Source organism: Crotalus tigris, unplaced genomic scaffold (genome assembly GCF_016545835.1).
Source record: "Crotalus tigris isolate CLP2741 ecotype Arizona unplaced genomic scaffold, ASM1654583v1 scf7180000018553.2237530, whole genome shotgun sequence".
NCBI lineage: Eukaryota > Metazoa > Chordata > Lepidosauria > Squamata > Viperidae > Crotalus > Crotalus tigris.
In genome coordinates this window covers 2034854-2052045 of record NW_024097074.1, presented here as the reverse complement: position 1 = coordinate 2052045, position 17192 = coordinate 2034854, and the positions used below count along the sequence as shown (strand labels likewise).

Sequence of the window (17192 nt, the reverse complement as noted above, 5' to 3'; positions counted from 1 at the left end):
AGCCACGCTGAGGGGAAAGGGAGAGGTTTCCAAGCTGAGCCATGCTGGCTCAGGAATTCTGGGAGTTGAAGTCCACCAGTCATAAAAGAGCCAAGGTTCCCCACCCCTGCCCTATATCAGGGGTCCTCAACCTTGGCAACTTTAAGACTCGTGGACTTCAACTCCCAGAATTCCTGAGCCAGCATGGCTCAGCTTGGAAACCTCTCCCTTTCCCCTCAGCATAGCTGGCTTAGGAATTCTGGGAGTTGAAGTCCACGAGTCATAAAAGAGCCAAGGTTGCCTACCCCTGGCTTAGCCAATCCCATTGTACACATGTTGTACTTTGACAATAAAGGTTGATTTGATTTGATTTGATTTGAACCTTCCTCCTAGATGAAAATCCTAACCTAAATATTGATGTAATCAACCTGATTGACATTTTGGCCACCAGAAAACAAGAATCAAACTTTCAGATATAAATTCTGCAATGCATAACTGCAATATAAGCTACATGAAGAGTCCAGCATTAAATTTTAGCTGAAACTATTACTGAGTAAAATGTACTGCTTTTATGAATCAACCTAAATATTGATGTAATCAACCTGATTGATATTTTGGCCACCAGAAAATAAGACTAAAACTTTCAGCCAATATATAAATTCTGCAATGCACAACTGCAATATAAGCTACATGTAGAGTCCAGCATTAAATTTTGGCTGAAACCATTACTGAGTAAAATGGACTGCATTTATGAGACAACCTAAATATTGATGTAATCAACCTGATTGACATTTTATGACTGTTAATTGGAGGAGAGAATTGTGCTTTAATATTATGTGCTCAAGGGAGGGGAATTCAGTTTTTGGCTTCGATTATGCAGTGCCAATATTATGCTACTCAAAATAAAGATTCTTTAAGGTAAATAATGCCTCAAAGTTCTTTTGAAGAGTTTCATCTGTCGGAACTATGACAGTAACTTTCCCAAAGAGCTTCCAGCAAGCAAAGTCAAAGGGGGACTTTAATGACTGCCTGATTCACTTAACAACTGCAGTAACTTACTTAACAGCCATGGCATAAAATGAGGGCAAATCTCACTTAACCGTCTTGTTTAACAACCGAAATTTTAGGCTCAGCTGTGATCATAATTCGAGGACTACATGTATTCTAGTCTTCCCTGTGAAGATAAGATTACTGCTTCAATTCAAGGGTTATCGTTTTTGGAGAAAAACTTTGTCTTATTGGGTAAACACGCAAGAAGCAATTATACAGACTTACTTTTTTAAAAAAAATACATCTAAATTTAGAGTGGGTTGCGTTAACCTGGAACTCAGCTTTATTTTTATGCAAAAACTAGTGTAGGTCTGTGTCACAGTGATCAAAGCTAATTGATGTTTTTAAGAGTCTAATCATCCTTGGTAAATAAGGAGGCAATTATATTAAAATTTAAGGCACTGTATGATGCCCTGAACAATAATCAGCCATATTTGTTGCCATTTGGAAGTTCCTTAGGACATAAAAATGTTTTATTCACTAAAAAGACATTTAGCTAAGGAAGATTATTGGAGCCTCATAAAGTCATTAGTTGGTTCTAAAAAGAAGACGTAGAATTTGGCTCCTGAACGGAGAATTTCTGCAAGATGCTTCTTCTTCTCTTCCTTTTTCCTATAATCTAAATAAAATAAAAAAAACTTCTAGGAATAATGAATCCTCTACTACCACCTGATGTAGTTACACCAGGCTGGATTAGAACTGGCCAACCAAATTTTAGGAGATTTCTTGTGACGTTCACCCTCTAAGCTATAGTCAATGGAATCTAATAATCAATAAAGGAGAATATTTATAGCTCAGGGTTGAACTGTGGGGGTCCTTGGTGCTCTCTGAGCTTGGTGGCTTTCTTGCAGACCTTTCATTACCCAAACTAGGTAACATCATCAGTGCTACAAGGGAGGGAGGTTTGCAAAGAGGAGGAGGGGAGGGGGAGGAGGAGGACGACGACTGTGGGGTCCTTGGTGCTCTCTGATCTGGGTGGTTTTCTTGCAGACGTTTCATTACCCAACTAGGTAACATCATCAGTGTTAGAAAGGAGGGAGGTTTGCAAAGAGGAGGAGGAGGAGGAGGAGGAGGAGGAGGAGATGGTAGAGGAGGAGGACTGTGGGGTCCTTGGTGCTCTCTGATCTGGGTGGTTTTCTTGCAGACGTTTCATTACCCAACTAGGTAACATCATCAGTGTTAGAAGGGAGTAGGGTTTGTGGAGAGGAGGAGGAGGAGGAGGACGACGACGACGACGATTGTGGGGTCCTTGGTGATCTCTGAGCTGGGTGGCTTTCTTGCAGACATTTCATTACCCAACTAAGTAACATCATCACCAAGGAATCTAGTAAATAATTTGTATTTGTTCCTAAGTAGTGCTGACGGAGCTAAACATCAAGTTCAACCTTAAGCCTAAACAAAAGCAGACAAAACATCTGCCCTTTAAAAAGGCACGTCTGCATTTGCTTGCCCCAAAATTCAAATGCAAGAATAAACCCCATTAAGCCAACCGCACAGAGAGGACACAATGACTGCATTCATATATTAATAAGCATGCCCGAGGCGATTTACACCCTTGCATATTTCTCCAGTAACATTTGAAAAGCTAAGAACATGTGGGTGAGCTCAGCAGCGAGTTATTTTCTACATAAAGATGAAAGCCTTGCCACACACGTCTACTACTGCACGTACATTTTCAGACCTTATAAAAGCTTTGCGGGACAAAAGGATAAACTGAATTGTTTTATTTAAAAAAAAAACATCTCAGAAATCCATAAAACGGTGAATCCGTTCCCCACAGAGGCTTAGTTTAGTAACTTCTCTTTGTTCCAGGAATAGTTCAACCAACAGAACAAGAAACTACAGGTTTACAAACCTACAACCAAATTTCTGTGGTGAACTAAGAGGTTTATTAAATGAGTTTTGCCCCATTTTACGACTTTTCTTGCCTCGGTTGTTAAGTGAATCACTGCAGTTGTTAAGTTAGTAACCTGATTGTTAAGTGAATCTGGCTCCCCCCCGTGACTTTGCTTGTCAGAAAGTCGCCAAAGGGGATCACGTGACACCCCCCCAGGGACTCTGCGACCGTCGTAAATATGAGTCAGTTGCCAAGCGTCTGGATTTTGATCATGTGGCCCCTTGGCAGGCTGCAACGGTCATAAATGTGAAAAACGGTCACAAGTCACTTTTTTCCGTGCCGTTGTAACATTGAACGGTCACTAAATGCACTGTTGTAAATTGAGGACTGCCTGGATTAAATCCTTAGCAGCTGATTTCAAGGAACTAAAAGCTAGGCCAGAGGTGGGGAACCTTGGCTCTTTTATGACTCGTGGACTTCAACACCCAGAATTCCTGAATCAGCCATGCTGAGGGCAAAGGGAGAGGTTTCCAAGTTGAGCCATGCTGGCTCAGGAATTCTGGGAATTGAAGTCCACAAGTGTTAAAGTTGCCAAGGTTGAGGACCCCTGATATAGGGCAGGGGTCAGGAACCTTGGTCCTTTTATGACTTGTGGACTTCAATACCCAGAATTCCTGAGCCAGCCATGCTGAGGGGAAAGGAAGAGGTTTCCAAGCTGAGCCGTGCTGGCTCAGGAATTCTGGGAGTTGAAGTCCATGAATCATAAAAGAGCCAAGGTTGCCTATCCCTGGCCTAGGCCGCTTTCTGACTCATGGACTTCAACTCCCAGAATTCCTGAGCCAGCATGGCCCAGCTGGGAAACCTCTCCCTTTCCCCTCAGCGTGGCTGGCTGAGGAATTCTGGGAGTTGAAGTCCACAAGTCATAAAAGGGCCAAGGTTGCCTACCCCTGAGTTAGGCTATGTCTGATCTTTAAAAACAAGCCTATTCAAACATTCAGGTAAAGAAAAATATACTCAACATAGAAGATGCTAAGATGCCTGCTAAACAACTCTCCTAGTTGCATGAAGACTATTTCTTAGAATACAACGGAGTTAACGCTATACATTTCGTTCAAAGCTTTGGTGCTAACCTTGAAAAAAAGCAGAGAGCAGCACAGCACAAATGCACAGGAGTCGTACTAAGTACAGGCAGTCCTCGACTTACAAAGATTGAGCCCACAATTTCGGTTGCTTAAGCGAGACGTTTGCTAAGTGAATTTCGCCCCGTTTTACGACCTTCCTTTCCACGGTTGTTAAGTTAGTCACATGGTTGTTAAGTCGACTCGGCTTCCCCCGTTGATTTTGCTTGTCACATGATCCCAGGGACGCTGCGACCGTCATAAATGTGAGTCAGTTCCCAGGCGTCTGAATTTTGATCATGTGATCACGGGGACGCCGCGACGGTTGTCACTGTGAAGAGCGGTTAAAAGTCGCTTTTTTTCAGTGCCGCTGTAACTTGGAACGGTCACTGAATGAACTGTTATAAGTCAAGGACTACTTGTAATCAGTCTTAGGCCAGGCTATAATTTGTTTTAGAACCAATATTTCACACTAGAGAAAAAAAAAATATCTTACCTTTTTCTGGTACCAGACAATAGCATCTGTCACTTTGGATGCCATTTATTCTGTGGCATTGATACAGAATTTAGGCTGCGGAGAAAAAAAGACAACACAAGTTTAACTTTAGAATTTCAACTAAGCGTGATGTTTTAATTTAAATCCAGATGGCCGATTAATCTGTCAAATGTTGTCAATGACTTATTTAATAGCCATGGGGATGATTTTTCACCCAGGGGTCTTCAAACTCGGCCCTTTTATGACTTGTGGCACCCACAACTTCTGGAGGCAGGTTGTTCCACTGATTAATTGTTCTAACTGTCAGAAAATTTCTCCTTAGTTCCAGGTTGCTTCTCTCTTTGGTTAATTTCCATCCGTTGCTTCTTATCCTGCCTTCAGGTCCTTTGGAGAAGAGCTTGACTCCCTCTTCTTTGGGGCAACCCCTGAGATATTGGAAGACTGCTATCATGTCCCCCCTTGTCCTTCTCTTCATTAAACTAGACAGACCCAATTCCAGCAACCGTTCCTTATATGTTTTAGCCTCCAGTCCCCTATTCTGTTGCACTCTTAATTCAGAAACAATCTCCCTTTACTCTTTCTGGGGGATTTGAAGTTTCTTCTTCCCAATTATTTGTCACAGTCAACTGCTTCTACTTCCTGTATAGGAATGGAGAACTTCAGATTTCTAATTGGGATTCCAAAAGAAGCGAGTAACCAGTTTCCTTTGCAATAAACAGCTGCGTTGCTAATAAACACAAGATCTGCATTGTAAATGAAACCTGGCTTGTTGGACCCAGATCTAGACAAGTGCAGATCCCCCTATATCCTTTCTCCCCATGGCAGTCCAGCTCCAACTCTTAGGTAGAAGATACACAATCAGTGTTCAATGGGACAAATGCTGTGGGAAGTAAAGTGCTAAACTGAGGGAGCCTTGGTGTTCTCTGAGCTGGGGGGTTTTCTTGCAAACATTTCATTACCCAACTAGGTAACATCATCAGTGCTAGTAAAAAGTGGCAAACGTTGGACAAAAGGATCATAAATGTGGGAAGGTATCAATTATCAAGTCACATCACTTTCTGTCCCATCAAACTGAAGAGGAGAGGAGAGGAGAGGAGAGGAGAGGAGAGGAGAGGAGAGGAGAGGAGAGGAGTGGAGTGGAGTGGAGTGGAGTGGAGTGGAGTGGAGTGGAGTGGAGTGGAGTGGAGTAGAGTAGAGTAGAGTAGAGTAGAGTAGAGTAGAGTAGAGTAGAAGTACAGTAGATTACAGTAGACTAGAGTAATGGAATAGAATAGAATAGAATAGACAATAGAATTTAGAATAGAATAGAATAGAATAGAATAGAATTAAGAATGAATAGAATAGAATAGAATAGAATAGAATAGAATGGAATGGAATGGAATGGAATGGAATGGAATGGAACTTTGTCACTTTAAATGTACACTAATCAGCATACATTAAAATGAAATTTCGCTGCATTCAGCTCGCAAAGGGTAACCACCTCCATTATACACTACGGTACATAAACATGACAAAAGATTATGCATATATCCACATACTCACACATATATGACACAAACAACCCAGTCTAGTTGGGATGTATGCATATACTTGGCGAGAAAAAATCCTGCAAATTTACAGGATGGATGGCCTAAGGAGTAAAGCTGTTGCAGAATCGGGTAATCCTCCTATAAACACTCTGAAACCGCCTCCCAGAGGAGAGCAACAGGAACAAACCGTGAAGTGGGTGTGTGGGGTCTCTTAACAATGCTTTGAGCTCATGCTAGAACTTAAGTATCCTTCCACTGAGCTACTTAAAATTTTCCTTGTGCTATGCAAGTGATGATTACGGCCAGTGTGCCACTACAATATTGATTTGGAAAAGAAACAATTTGGAGCGAGCATCACGCTTGCGGTACCTTATTTGTTGAATGTTATTTATTCATCACAAGACAAGATAGAAAGATCTGCACATGGACTAGAACAGGGGTCCCCAACACACGGGCCATGGACCTCTACCGGTCCACGGCATGCCAGCAACCGGTCCACACAAACAAGCAAAATCCCATCAGCGGGATGCAGACACCACTCAAAACCACACCCCCTCCGGCCCGTGGAAAAAACTCTCTCCACGGAACCGGTTCCCTGATGCCCAGTAGGTTGGGGGCCACTGAGCTAGAGAACAAACGAAACTATAACAATATCATCAAGAGAACAATATCATCAGTTGAAATGGAAACGAGCTGGTCACATAGGAAGAAAAACACTGGATCCCACTTAGTAATAGTAGTAAAGTTGGAAGGGACCTTGGAGGTCATCTAGTCCAACCCCCTGCTCAGGCAGGAAACCCTACACCATTTCGGACAAATGGCTGTCCAGTCTCTTCTTAAAAACTTCCAGTGTTGGAGCATTTACTGCTTCTGGAGGCAGGCTGTTCCACCGATTAATTGTTCTCACTGTAAGGAAGTTTCTCCTTAGTTCTAGGTTGCTTCTCTCCTTGATTAGTTTCCACCTGTTGCTTCTTGTCCTGCCTTCAGGTGCTTTGGAAAATAGCTTAATTCCCTCTTCTTTATGGCAGCCTCTGAGATATTGGAATACTGCTATCATGTCCCCCCTCGTCCTTCTCTTCGTTAAACTAGACATACCCAATTCTAGCAACCATTCCTTATATGTTTTAGCCTCCAGTCCCCTAATCATCTTTGTTGCTCTTCTCTGTACTCTTTCTAGACTCTCAACATTAAAAAACTTGATCAAAAGGGCCCACAAAAGAGATCTGAAAACAAGACGGATTGACAACATCAGCAAGTATGGCGGGCCCAATCGGCAAATGGAAGCTCAGGACCGTATTGATTGGAAACCTGCAGAAGAGACCTTGATCCTGCAGTAGACAAGACGATGGCTAGAACGATGATCTAGTCAAGCCCATATTTTCTTGGGATGCCCCATAAGCTTCTTTCAAGAGAGCTAATGATTTTCTGCTCTGCTTGAAAAAATATGGATTGGGGAGAGAAAGAGAAGCTACATATCGCTCGGGGTTATTCTCTGGATGGTTATTTGCACGTTCCCACGTGTACATTCTGTGCCCGTACAGGACGATCGTCAGAAGGTTACTGAATGGAGAGTTTCTGGAAGAAGTCCTGAAGTTCCCCTGGGCCTGTCTACGGCATTAGAAAAGTATCATTTCCCTCAGACACAAGATAGCATATTACTACGTGGACGAAGGAACGATGCAAAACGTACAGTCTCTTTAATAATCAGTACAGTCTGTTCTCGGTGGCTTCTGTTCATCCCACATCTGGGGGCGAGCTGAACTTTCAGCTCGTGCGACGGGGCCCTCGCATCAAAACTGACGATCTCTCCAAGACCTAGTTTAAGAATCCCAAAGTCAGACCAAAAAGAAAAAAAAAGGGGAGGGGACCTCGAGAACACATTTCCGCACCCAGCTCTCTCCTTAGAAAACTACAAAACCCGATCAGATCAGCCATCAAACCCTCGGCTCGCCGGCTCACCGTGCCGAATGTAATTGTCCCTACACACAGCTTCTCGGTTCTCTTACCCTGCCCTCCACGATCGGTTGACGTCTCAAAGTTTCTCCTCTTGAACTGATCTGAAAACGAGAAAAGGCTGCAGGCGGCCTCGGAGGAAGTGGGTGAGTGTAACAGCTTGACTGCTCTGAGAGCCGAGGAGAGGAAAAAGAAATTTATTTTGTAGGTGGTGGATGACACAGCTGCAAAATATTCAAACCAAAAAAAAAAAAAAAAGAAGACAAAGAACGCCGGGCAACTTTGCGGGAATATTTATTTAGCATTGCACGATGCACGTGCGGTGCTAAATAAATGTTAGCATTAAAAAACTTCAAAATGTAAGGTAAGGACCTCATATTGCGCCAGGGATAAACCTTCGCAGGAGGATCAGGTGATAGCAAAATAAAAAATAAAATAAAAAAAATCAGCGGCCTGGTAGCATCTGTTCTGATTACAGGCAGTCCTCGACTTACAACAGTTCATTTAGTGACGGTTCAAAGTTACAAGGGCACTGAAAAAAGGGACTTATGGCCGTTTTCCAGACTTATAACCGCTGCAGCATCAAAATTCAGCCACTTGGTAATTGACTCATATTTACGACGGTTGCAGTGATCAAAATTCAGTCACTTGGTAACTGACTCGTATTTTATGACGGTTGCAGTGATCAAAATTCAGTCACTTGGTGATTGACTCATATTTATGACCGCTGCAGTGATCAAAATTCAGTCACTTGGTGATTGACTCATATTTATGACGGCTGCAGAGATCAAAATTCAGCCGCTTGGTAACTGATTCATATTTACGACAGTTGCAGTGATCAATATTCAGTCACTTGGTAATTGACTCATATTTATGACCGCTGCAGTGACCAAAATTCAGTCACTTGGTAATTGACTCATATTTATGACCGCTCCAGTGATCAAAATTCAGCCGCTTGGTAACTGACTCATATTTATGACCGCTCCAGTGATCAAAATTCAGTCACTTGGTAATTGACTCATATTTATGACCGCTGCAGTGATCAAAATTCAGCCGCTTGGTAATTGACTCATATTTACGACGGTTGCAGTGATCAAACTTCAGTCACTTGGTAATTGACTCATATTTACGACGGTTGCAGTGATCAAAATTCAGTCACTTGGTAATTGACTCATATTTACGATGGATGCAGTGATCAAAATTCAGTCACTTGGTAATTGACTCATATTTATGACGGTTGCAGTGTCCCGAACAAACGTGATCCACTTTGGCGACCGTCTGACAAACAAGGCCAATGTGGAAGCCAGATTCATCTAACAACCGTGGTAACGGCAGCAGCGCTTCACTTAACAACTGAGGCCAGAAAGGTCGTAAAATGGCGCCAAATTCACTTAACAAATGTCTCCCTTAACAACAGGAATTTTGGGCTCCACTGTGGTCGAGGACACCTCGTACAACTTTCTAATTAAAAATACTGTGACATACCTGAAATTAACTTGCATCTAATACCCCGCAAAACCATAAATTGTTACGCAATCGAGGGTGTTCTCCCTACCGATGCCCTCTATGTATGTCGAAATTGTATTTCCCATTACATTTGTGGCCAGTCCGGTTGTTGATCGTGCTTCGTGGGAAGTCTGGCACCGTAACTCAAATGCCTGTCAAATCCACAACTTTGGGAGAGGCTGTTTTCGATGGCGAAATCAGGAGTCAGCATAAAAACCTCTGGCACAGAAAACCTTCCCTTCGGCAGCTGGATCCGAACATTCCTTTTCTTACCATTAACACCACGCCTAGTCTTAAGGACACAAACACAACCCTTCCCGATGCAGCAAAAGGCACCCGTGTCCTTCCCAAAGAATTCCAGTTCACTGGGAAATACAGCAAATTGAAACTGACGCAATAGCACTTCGACTTATATACCGCTTCACAGTGCTTTACAGCTCTCTCTGGAGGCTAAAGCACATAAAGGTTGCTGGAATTGGGTGTGTCTAGTTTAATGAAGAGAAGGACGAGGGGGGACATGATAGAAGTCTTCCAGTATCTCAGGGGCTGCCCCAAAGAAGAGGGAGTCAAGCTATTCTCCAAAGGACCTGAAGGCAGGATAAGAAGCAGTGTATGGAAATTAACCAAAGAGAGAAGCAATCTAGAACTAAGGAGAAATTTTCTGACAGTAGGAACAATTAAACCAGTGGAACTACCTGCCTCCAGAAGTGGCGAAGGCTCCAACACTGGAAGTTTTTAAGAAGAGATTGGACAACCATTTGTCTGAAATGGTATAGGGTTTCCTGCCTGAGCAGGGGGTTGAACTAGATGACCTCCAAGGTCCCTTCCAACTCTATTTTTATTATTATAACTCTCTCACAGCACCCACAAACAACCAAGCTTTAATCAGAGTTCCCCAAGGTTTCCAGTTTTGCGGACCAGCGGGGAGAGAGGGGATGGCTGCAGGTGAGCAGCCAGTAAGCACGCATGCATGCATGAATGGCGTGCAGGTGCGCCTGCCGCTCACTCAAATGGAGCGCTCGCTTGTGCACTCACCCCCTGCTCGCACGCTCAGCAGCCGTTTCCACAGTCCAGTTGCAAACCCATCACGGCCCACTGGTGGGCAGCAGACCATAGATTGGGGATCCCTGCTTTAGACTATCCATAAATGTTTATATTTCATTGAAAGTCACACCTTTGCACCTTACCCATTTGATTTTTAGTTTACAGGCGGCGATGAAGTTTGATGCTGGTCACCTTCTGCAGGACAAGGTGTCTCTAACCCAGTGGTTCTCAACCTTTTTAATGCCGCGACCCCCAACCAGTCGTAAGTCAAGGACTACTCAACCGGTCGTAAGTTGAGGAGTACTCAACTGGTGCAGCACCGTTTGCAGACTGGGGCTTTTGGCGGGCTCAGCAGGGCAGAGACAGCCTGGACAATTCCTATCGGCTTTTGAAAGCCAATAGAATTAGACTCTATTCAAGAGAGTCTACTCTATTGGCTTTCAAAAGCCAATAGAATAAAAGGGAGTAGAACAGCTAAGGAAAAGGGGGGGGGGAATGGCGGACTGCATTGTTTGGCGACCCCCGTGAAATGGTCGTTCGACCCCAAATGGGGTCCCGACCCACAGGTTGAGAACCACTGCTCTAACCTGTCATTTCACCAGACAAAGCCTCTCTTAATATACATGCAGCATAAAGGTCAAATTGTTCCAGCAGCGGTACAATTAGTTTTTTCCTAAAGTCACAAGAGACGGTTCAGTGGTATAGCTCAACCCTCCTCTATTTAAACATAAACACATATTTTACTTTTAGATATTTAATTGCCTCCAACAGGCCGCCAGGAAGAATCCTGCTGACACACCGGGAGCTCCAGGCATTTTTCTGCAATGTTGACTTCATTTTTAAAGATGAGTCATTTTAATACGGAATAGCAATAGGTAACGCTGAATTTTGTTTGTCCAAAGCTTTACCTGCCTTGTTCATATTTACACGGCTCCTGCTTTGTTAAAGCTTTCGAGAAATCTTTTGCCCAATAAAATGGAAAAGAGGCCAACGCTTGCAAACAATGAAAACGTTACGATTTTTCATCCTTGCTTAATCCAGCCGTACGCAAAGACGTCATTACGGCTCGCTTTAGTGACTGTTCGAAGTTACCACGGCGCCCCCAAAAGTGACTTATCACTGTCTTTCACACTTACGACCATCGCCTTGGTCACGTGATGAAAACTGGGATGCTCTGGCAACTGACTCATACTTAGGACGGTCGCAATATCCCAGAGTCATGCGATCACGTTTTGCAAACATCTGACGAGCAAAGGTCAATGGGGAAGCCAGACGCACTGAACGGCCGCGGGACTAAATTATCCACTGCAGTGATTCATTTAACAACTGTGGCCAGAAAGGTTGTAAACTGGAGCAAAACCCGCTGAACAAATGCCTCGCTTAGTAGCAGAAATTTTGGGGTTCATTGTGGTCGTTAGGCCGAGGACTATCTGTCTTTCAAGGGTTGTTGCTACTTAATGCAAACTGAATTATCTTTCCATTCCTCTTTTTTTGTGTGTGTATTGCAGTGTTTTCCAAACTTGACAATTTTAAGGCATGTGGACTTCAACTCCCAGTTGCTGGCTGTGGAATTCTGGGAGTTGAAGTCCTCATGCCTTAAAATTGTCAAGTTTGGGAAACACTGGTGTATTGTAACAACATGTAAGAATCTATTCAAGAACTTATTTAGCAAACTGTGTGAAAGAAAAAAAAAAGAATTGGAAGGGACTTTGATGGTCTTCTAGTCCACCTTTGTTGGTTGGTGGACAAGAGAAAAAGGGAAGGGGAAGCACTTTACACACGTGCATGCGCGCGCCGCAAAAGGGGCGCGTGATACTCGCTAGCCCGGCCCCGTTCTTGCATGGCGTAGTGCAGGGGTAGGCAACCTTGGCCCTTTTATGACTCGAGGACTTCAACTCCCAGAATGAGCCAGCCACGCTGAGGGGAAAGGGAGAGGTTTCCAAGCTGAGCCATGCTGGCTCGGGAATTCTGGGAATTGAAGTCCACGAGTCATAAAGCAGCTTAGGCCTAGGCCAGAATTAGGCAACCTTGGCTCTTTTATGACTCGTGGATTTCAACTCCCAGAGCCAGCCATGCTGAGGGGAAAGGGAGAGGTTTCCAAGCTAAGCCATGCTGGCTGAGGAATTCTGGGAGCTGAAGTCCACGAGTCATAAAAGAGCCAAGGTTGCCTACCCCTGGTGTAATGCTGTTTCTTCACCCCGCGGTGCAGCCCGCTTTGCGCTTTGCAGGGCAGCGGTAGCCTGTTTTTGCACCCTGTGGCAGGTGGCGTCCTGTTTTCGTGCCCAGAGGTGCGGTGTCCCATTTTCACACCCCGAGGCACGGCATCCTGTTTTTGCGCCCCACAGCTGTGGCACTAACGCAAGTGAGGGGGTGCACACGCACACTGGCCAGCCTGTCCCGCGGCCCAGTGGCCAGGAGGCCATGACCCACTATCAGGCTGCGGCCTACAGGATGGGGAGCCTTGTTCTAGTCCAACCTCCTGCTCAGGCAGGAAGCCCAATACCATTTCAGACAAATGGTTGTCCACTCTCTTCTTAAAAATTTCCAGTGTTGGAGCACCCACAACTTCTCCATTCCTGTATAGGAGGTAGAAGAAGTTGACTGTGTCAAATAATTGGGAAGAAAAAGCCTCAAATCCCCCCAGAAAGAGTAAAGCAGGGGGTCTTCAAACTTGGCCCTTTTATGATTTGTGGACTTCAACTTCCAGAATTCCTCAGCCAGCGTGCCTGGCTGAGGAATTCTGGGAGTTGAAGTCCACAAGTCATAAAAGGGCCAAATTTGAAGACCCCTGGAGTAAAGGGAGATTGTTTCTGAATTAAGAACGTAACAGAATAAAAGCTGGAAGGGACCTTGGAGATCTTCTAGTCTAACCCCCTGGCCAAGCAGAAGACCTTACACCATTCTGGATCAATGGATCTCCAATCTCTTCTTGAAAGTGATGGAGCACCCACAACTTCTGGAGGCAAGCTGTTCCACTGATTAATTGTTCTAGCTGTCAGGAAATTTCTCTTTAGCTCACAGTAAGGTTCTTGTTTTTGATGAAAGCCACTCAACGGTGGAGAAGATTGTTCATCCAGAATGCTAGTTAGACACCATTTCTTCTTCGGTGTCCTTTGCCAGCAGTTCTATGAATAGCAGTATTTTGCCCGTACAAGTACAGCTTTGTTAATTGATTTGAAACTATGATGCTAGCTAGGTTCCTTGTTCTGCAATATTTAAGTCTATCCTGTGTCATTATACATATGGTGCATCAATCATTCTCAGCTAACTTTCACAGACACACACACACGGTCTCCTTGGAGAGTTTATCTAGTTTAAAAAAAAAACCGATATGTAAACTGTTAATATTGTAAGCAATTTAGAAAGGACAGTGTACCATAGAAAATACCGCATAAGAAAAAAAAATATATATTACGTAGAGTTTTCAAGAAACTACAGATTGCAGTACAGCGAAGATAAATTTGAAGAAGTATTCAAGAAGCATGATAGGCTGAGTTTAATGAAGCTACTGGGAATCTTTTAGTGATTATTCAAACTTACAAGGGCACTGGAAAAAGCGGCTTCAGACGCTTGGCAACCGACTCGCATTTATGACGGTTGCGGTGTCCCGGGGGGGTCACATGATCCCCTTTTGTGATCTTCTGACAAGCAAAGTCAATGGGGGAAGCCAGATTCACTTAACAACCGTGTTACTATTGTCAAAGGAAAAATCTTCACCAGGGTCCAGTCCAAGCCGGGAATAATCAAAATGGAGACTGCTTTAAAAAGAAGGTTGTAGTTTATTGAAGAGAAGAGCCAGACAGAAAGATGGCTCTGGAAAAAACTGACTACATGTAGTAGGGAGTGGTGGGTTTTTATACCTTCTTGGGCTCTTGAGGTTCTTTCCTGTTCCTGTTTGAGGTTTTGTATTTCCTGTGTCATATACTTTGACCTGAGTCTGCATATGCCTTTTTGGTATTGGTGGGTTAATCCTATTATGTCTCTTGTCCTTAGAATTTGGGTGGGGGTGTATAGATTTTATTTTCCTGGGCTCCAAGATCATCGCAGATGGGAACTGCAGCCAAGAAATTAAGAGACGCTTGCTCCTGGGGAGAAAGCTATGGCAAATCTAGACAGCATAGTAAAAAGCAGAGACATCACCCTGCCAACAAAGGTGCGTATAGTCAAGGCCATGGTTTTCCCAATTGCAATGGATGGCTGTGAAAGTTGGACGATAAGAAAGGCTGAGAGCCAAAAAATGGAGACCTTTGAACTGGGGCTGGAGAAGACTCCTGCGAGTCCCCTGGACTGCAAGGTGATCAAACCGGTCAGTCCTAGAGGAGATCAACCCCGACTGCCCCATAGAAGGCCAGATCCTGAAGTTGAAGCTCAAGTACTTTGGCCACCTAATGAGAAGGAAGGATTCACTGGAGAAGAGCCTCATGCTGGGAAAGATGGAGGGCAATAAAAGAAGGGGATGACAGAGAATGAGGTGGCTGGAGTCACTGAAGCAGTAGGCATGAACTTAAATGGACTCCAGAAGATGGTAGAGGACGGGAAGACCTGGAGGAACATTGTCCACAGGGTCGCGATGGGTTGAACACAACTTCGCAACTAACAACAACATGTAGATTTTAGGGGTCTTTGTCTTCCTGGCTCCAATCTTCCTGAATGGATTATTGAATTTGCATTTTTAAAAATGAAATTCATTATTGAATTTGCATTTCTAAAAATGAAATTCATTATTGAATTTGCATTTCTAAAAGCTGGCCTCTGTCTCTCTTTTTAAGACCTCCTCCATTATTCCTTTGGGGAAATACATTCTGCCTTTTTAATATTCCCCCAAATATTTCTTTCTCTGGATTCTTCCCACACCATCTTAACCACTGCAGTGATTCGTTTAACAACACTCACTTCACAAATGTCTTGCTTAACAACCCAACATCGGGCTCAATTGTGCTACCTATACATTCATTCTAAAAACCTCTGGAGGGCTGATCCCCAAAAGTTTATTATTAAATGCACTTTTTCCCATCACTAACATCCAAAAGTATGATTGTCAACTCTCAGGTCTAAGCCCAACCCTCAACTCAAGGAAATTCCATGCCATCTGACTTCGAGCACACAGGATTTACGGTATTTATTAGCCCGTTAAATAAACACATTTAACTTTTGTTACAACTTTTCAGAAGAAGCTTTCTGAATGGTGTACCCAGCTGGTTCTAAATATAAATACATGTAAATAGCCTTCATTCTTGTACGGTATCCAAACCTGCTTTCCAGATTATAAAATGTTGCCAAACTTGACTGTGCGCTGAAAGAAGTAGGATTTGGAGATTTTTTATTGCAAAACCGTCCGTAATAACACACTTTTTTCTCATTCGGGACATATTTTCGTGGAGGATGTTATTTGCAACCTTCCTCATAACAAGAACTGGGTTCGGCTAAACAAGCTGAAATGTCAGGTCATAAATTATATATTCATAGCGCAAGAGGGATTCCATTCTCTGTTCACATGATTCTGGTTTTGTAGGAAAATCTGACAAGCCTTTTCTTTCCTTGCCTGATGCAGCCCTGGAAAATAACAACAATATTTTTCCCACAATGTCCGGATTGTTTAATTTGAGGGGAAAAAACAGAAGGCAAAAAAAAAGAATCACTGGGGTAGGGTCAGGCTGTAAGCCGAAGGCAAAAAAATGGATGCTCGGCAGAAGTGGAATCTCTATATATAAAACAATTATTTTTAGAAAGAGACATTCCAAACAACTTACTATTCCCCACACTTAATTCTTCCTGGAAAACAAGCTTGATCTCTGATTGCCAAGATCCAACACACAGTTCAATGTTCAAGGGTGTTTACGCATCAGGACTCAAATGATGGGCTTATGGCTGCAATGGGTCTATGACAAGTCACCATAGCTAACTCACTGTGGAACAGTTAGTTACACTAATATCAAAGAAAGAGTGGAACAGACTCATTGAAGAAAGAGGGACACAATGAAATTAAACTAAGGTTTTAACTATTTTAAATAATTAAACTGAATTGTCCTCAGCAAGTTGTGCCCTCTGACAAGTTGGCTATGGCGAATTGTCCCATCCTGGACTTCAAGTGTCTACTAATAGACATTTTAGTCTAATAAATATAGACTATGTATGAATATGAATATGTTAAGAAACCAGGCTATTTGAACGACCAATTAACAAGAGAACCAATCAGCTGCTCAGGATTTAAATAGAGCTCCAAACCAACAATTAATCCCAAGACCAGCTAACCACACTGCCATGCAAAACATTTATATGCTGATGACATTACCAAGTCTGGTAACGAAACGCCCAGAAACTAAATTGAAACAAGCTTGGAGAGCAAACCGCTGCCAAAATAGACTGGGTATATATAACTTATAGCCTAACTTACAGGACAGGGGTCTTCAAACTTGGCCCTTTTATAACTTGTGGACTTCAACTCCCAGAATTCCTCAGCCAGCCTCCATTTTGTTTGTTCAATTTAAGACAGGAGTCTTCAAACTTGGCCCTTTTATGACTTGTGGACTTCAACTCCCAGAACTCCTCAGCCAGAATGCCTGGCTGAGGAATTCTGGGAGGGGGTCTTCAAACTTGGCCCTTTCATGACTCGTGGACTTCAACTCCCACAATTCCTGAGCCAGCATGGCTCAGCATGGAAACCTCTCCCTTTCCCCTCA

General features: G+C 43.4%; 1 protein-coding gene across 3 annotated transcripts in view; it reads right to left on the bottom strand.

Moving 5' to 3' along the window:
• Positions 1-17192, bottom strand: part of PHTF2 (putative homeodomain transcription factor 2) — a 76146-nt gene that overhangs the window by 48444 nt on the left and 10510 nt on the right. For 2 of the 3 annotated variants that reach the window (XR_005558011.1, XM_039354515.1), the window contains exon 2: positions 4481-4555. Coding sequence is in view for 2 of the 3 variants with exons in the window: in XM_039354515.1 (XP_039210449.1) it covers positions 4481-4525 (45 nt within the window). In the remaining variant the exon portion in view is untranslated. Of the gene's footprint in view, positions 1-4480; positions 4556-8015; positions 8558-17192 lie in introns of those variants that run through there. The other variant, XM_039354514.1, reaches the window with a different exon arrangement.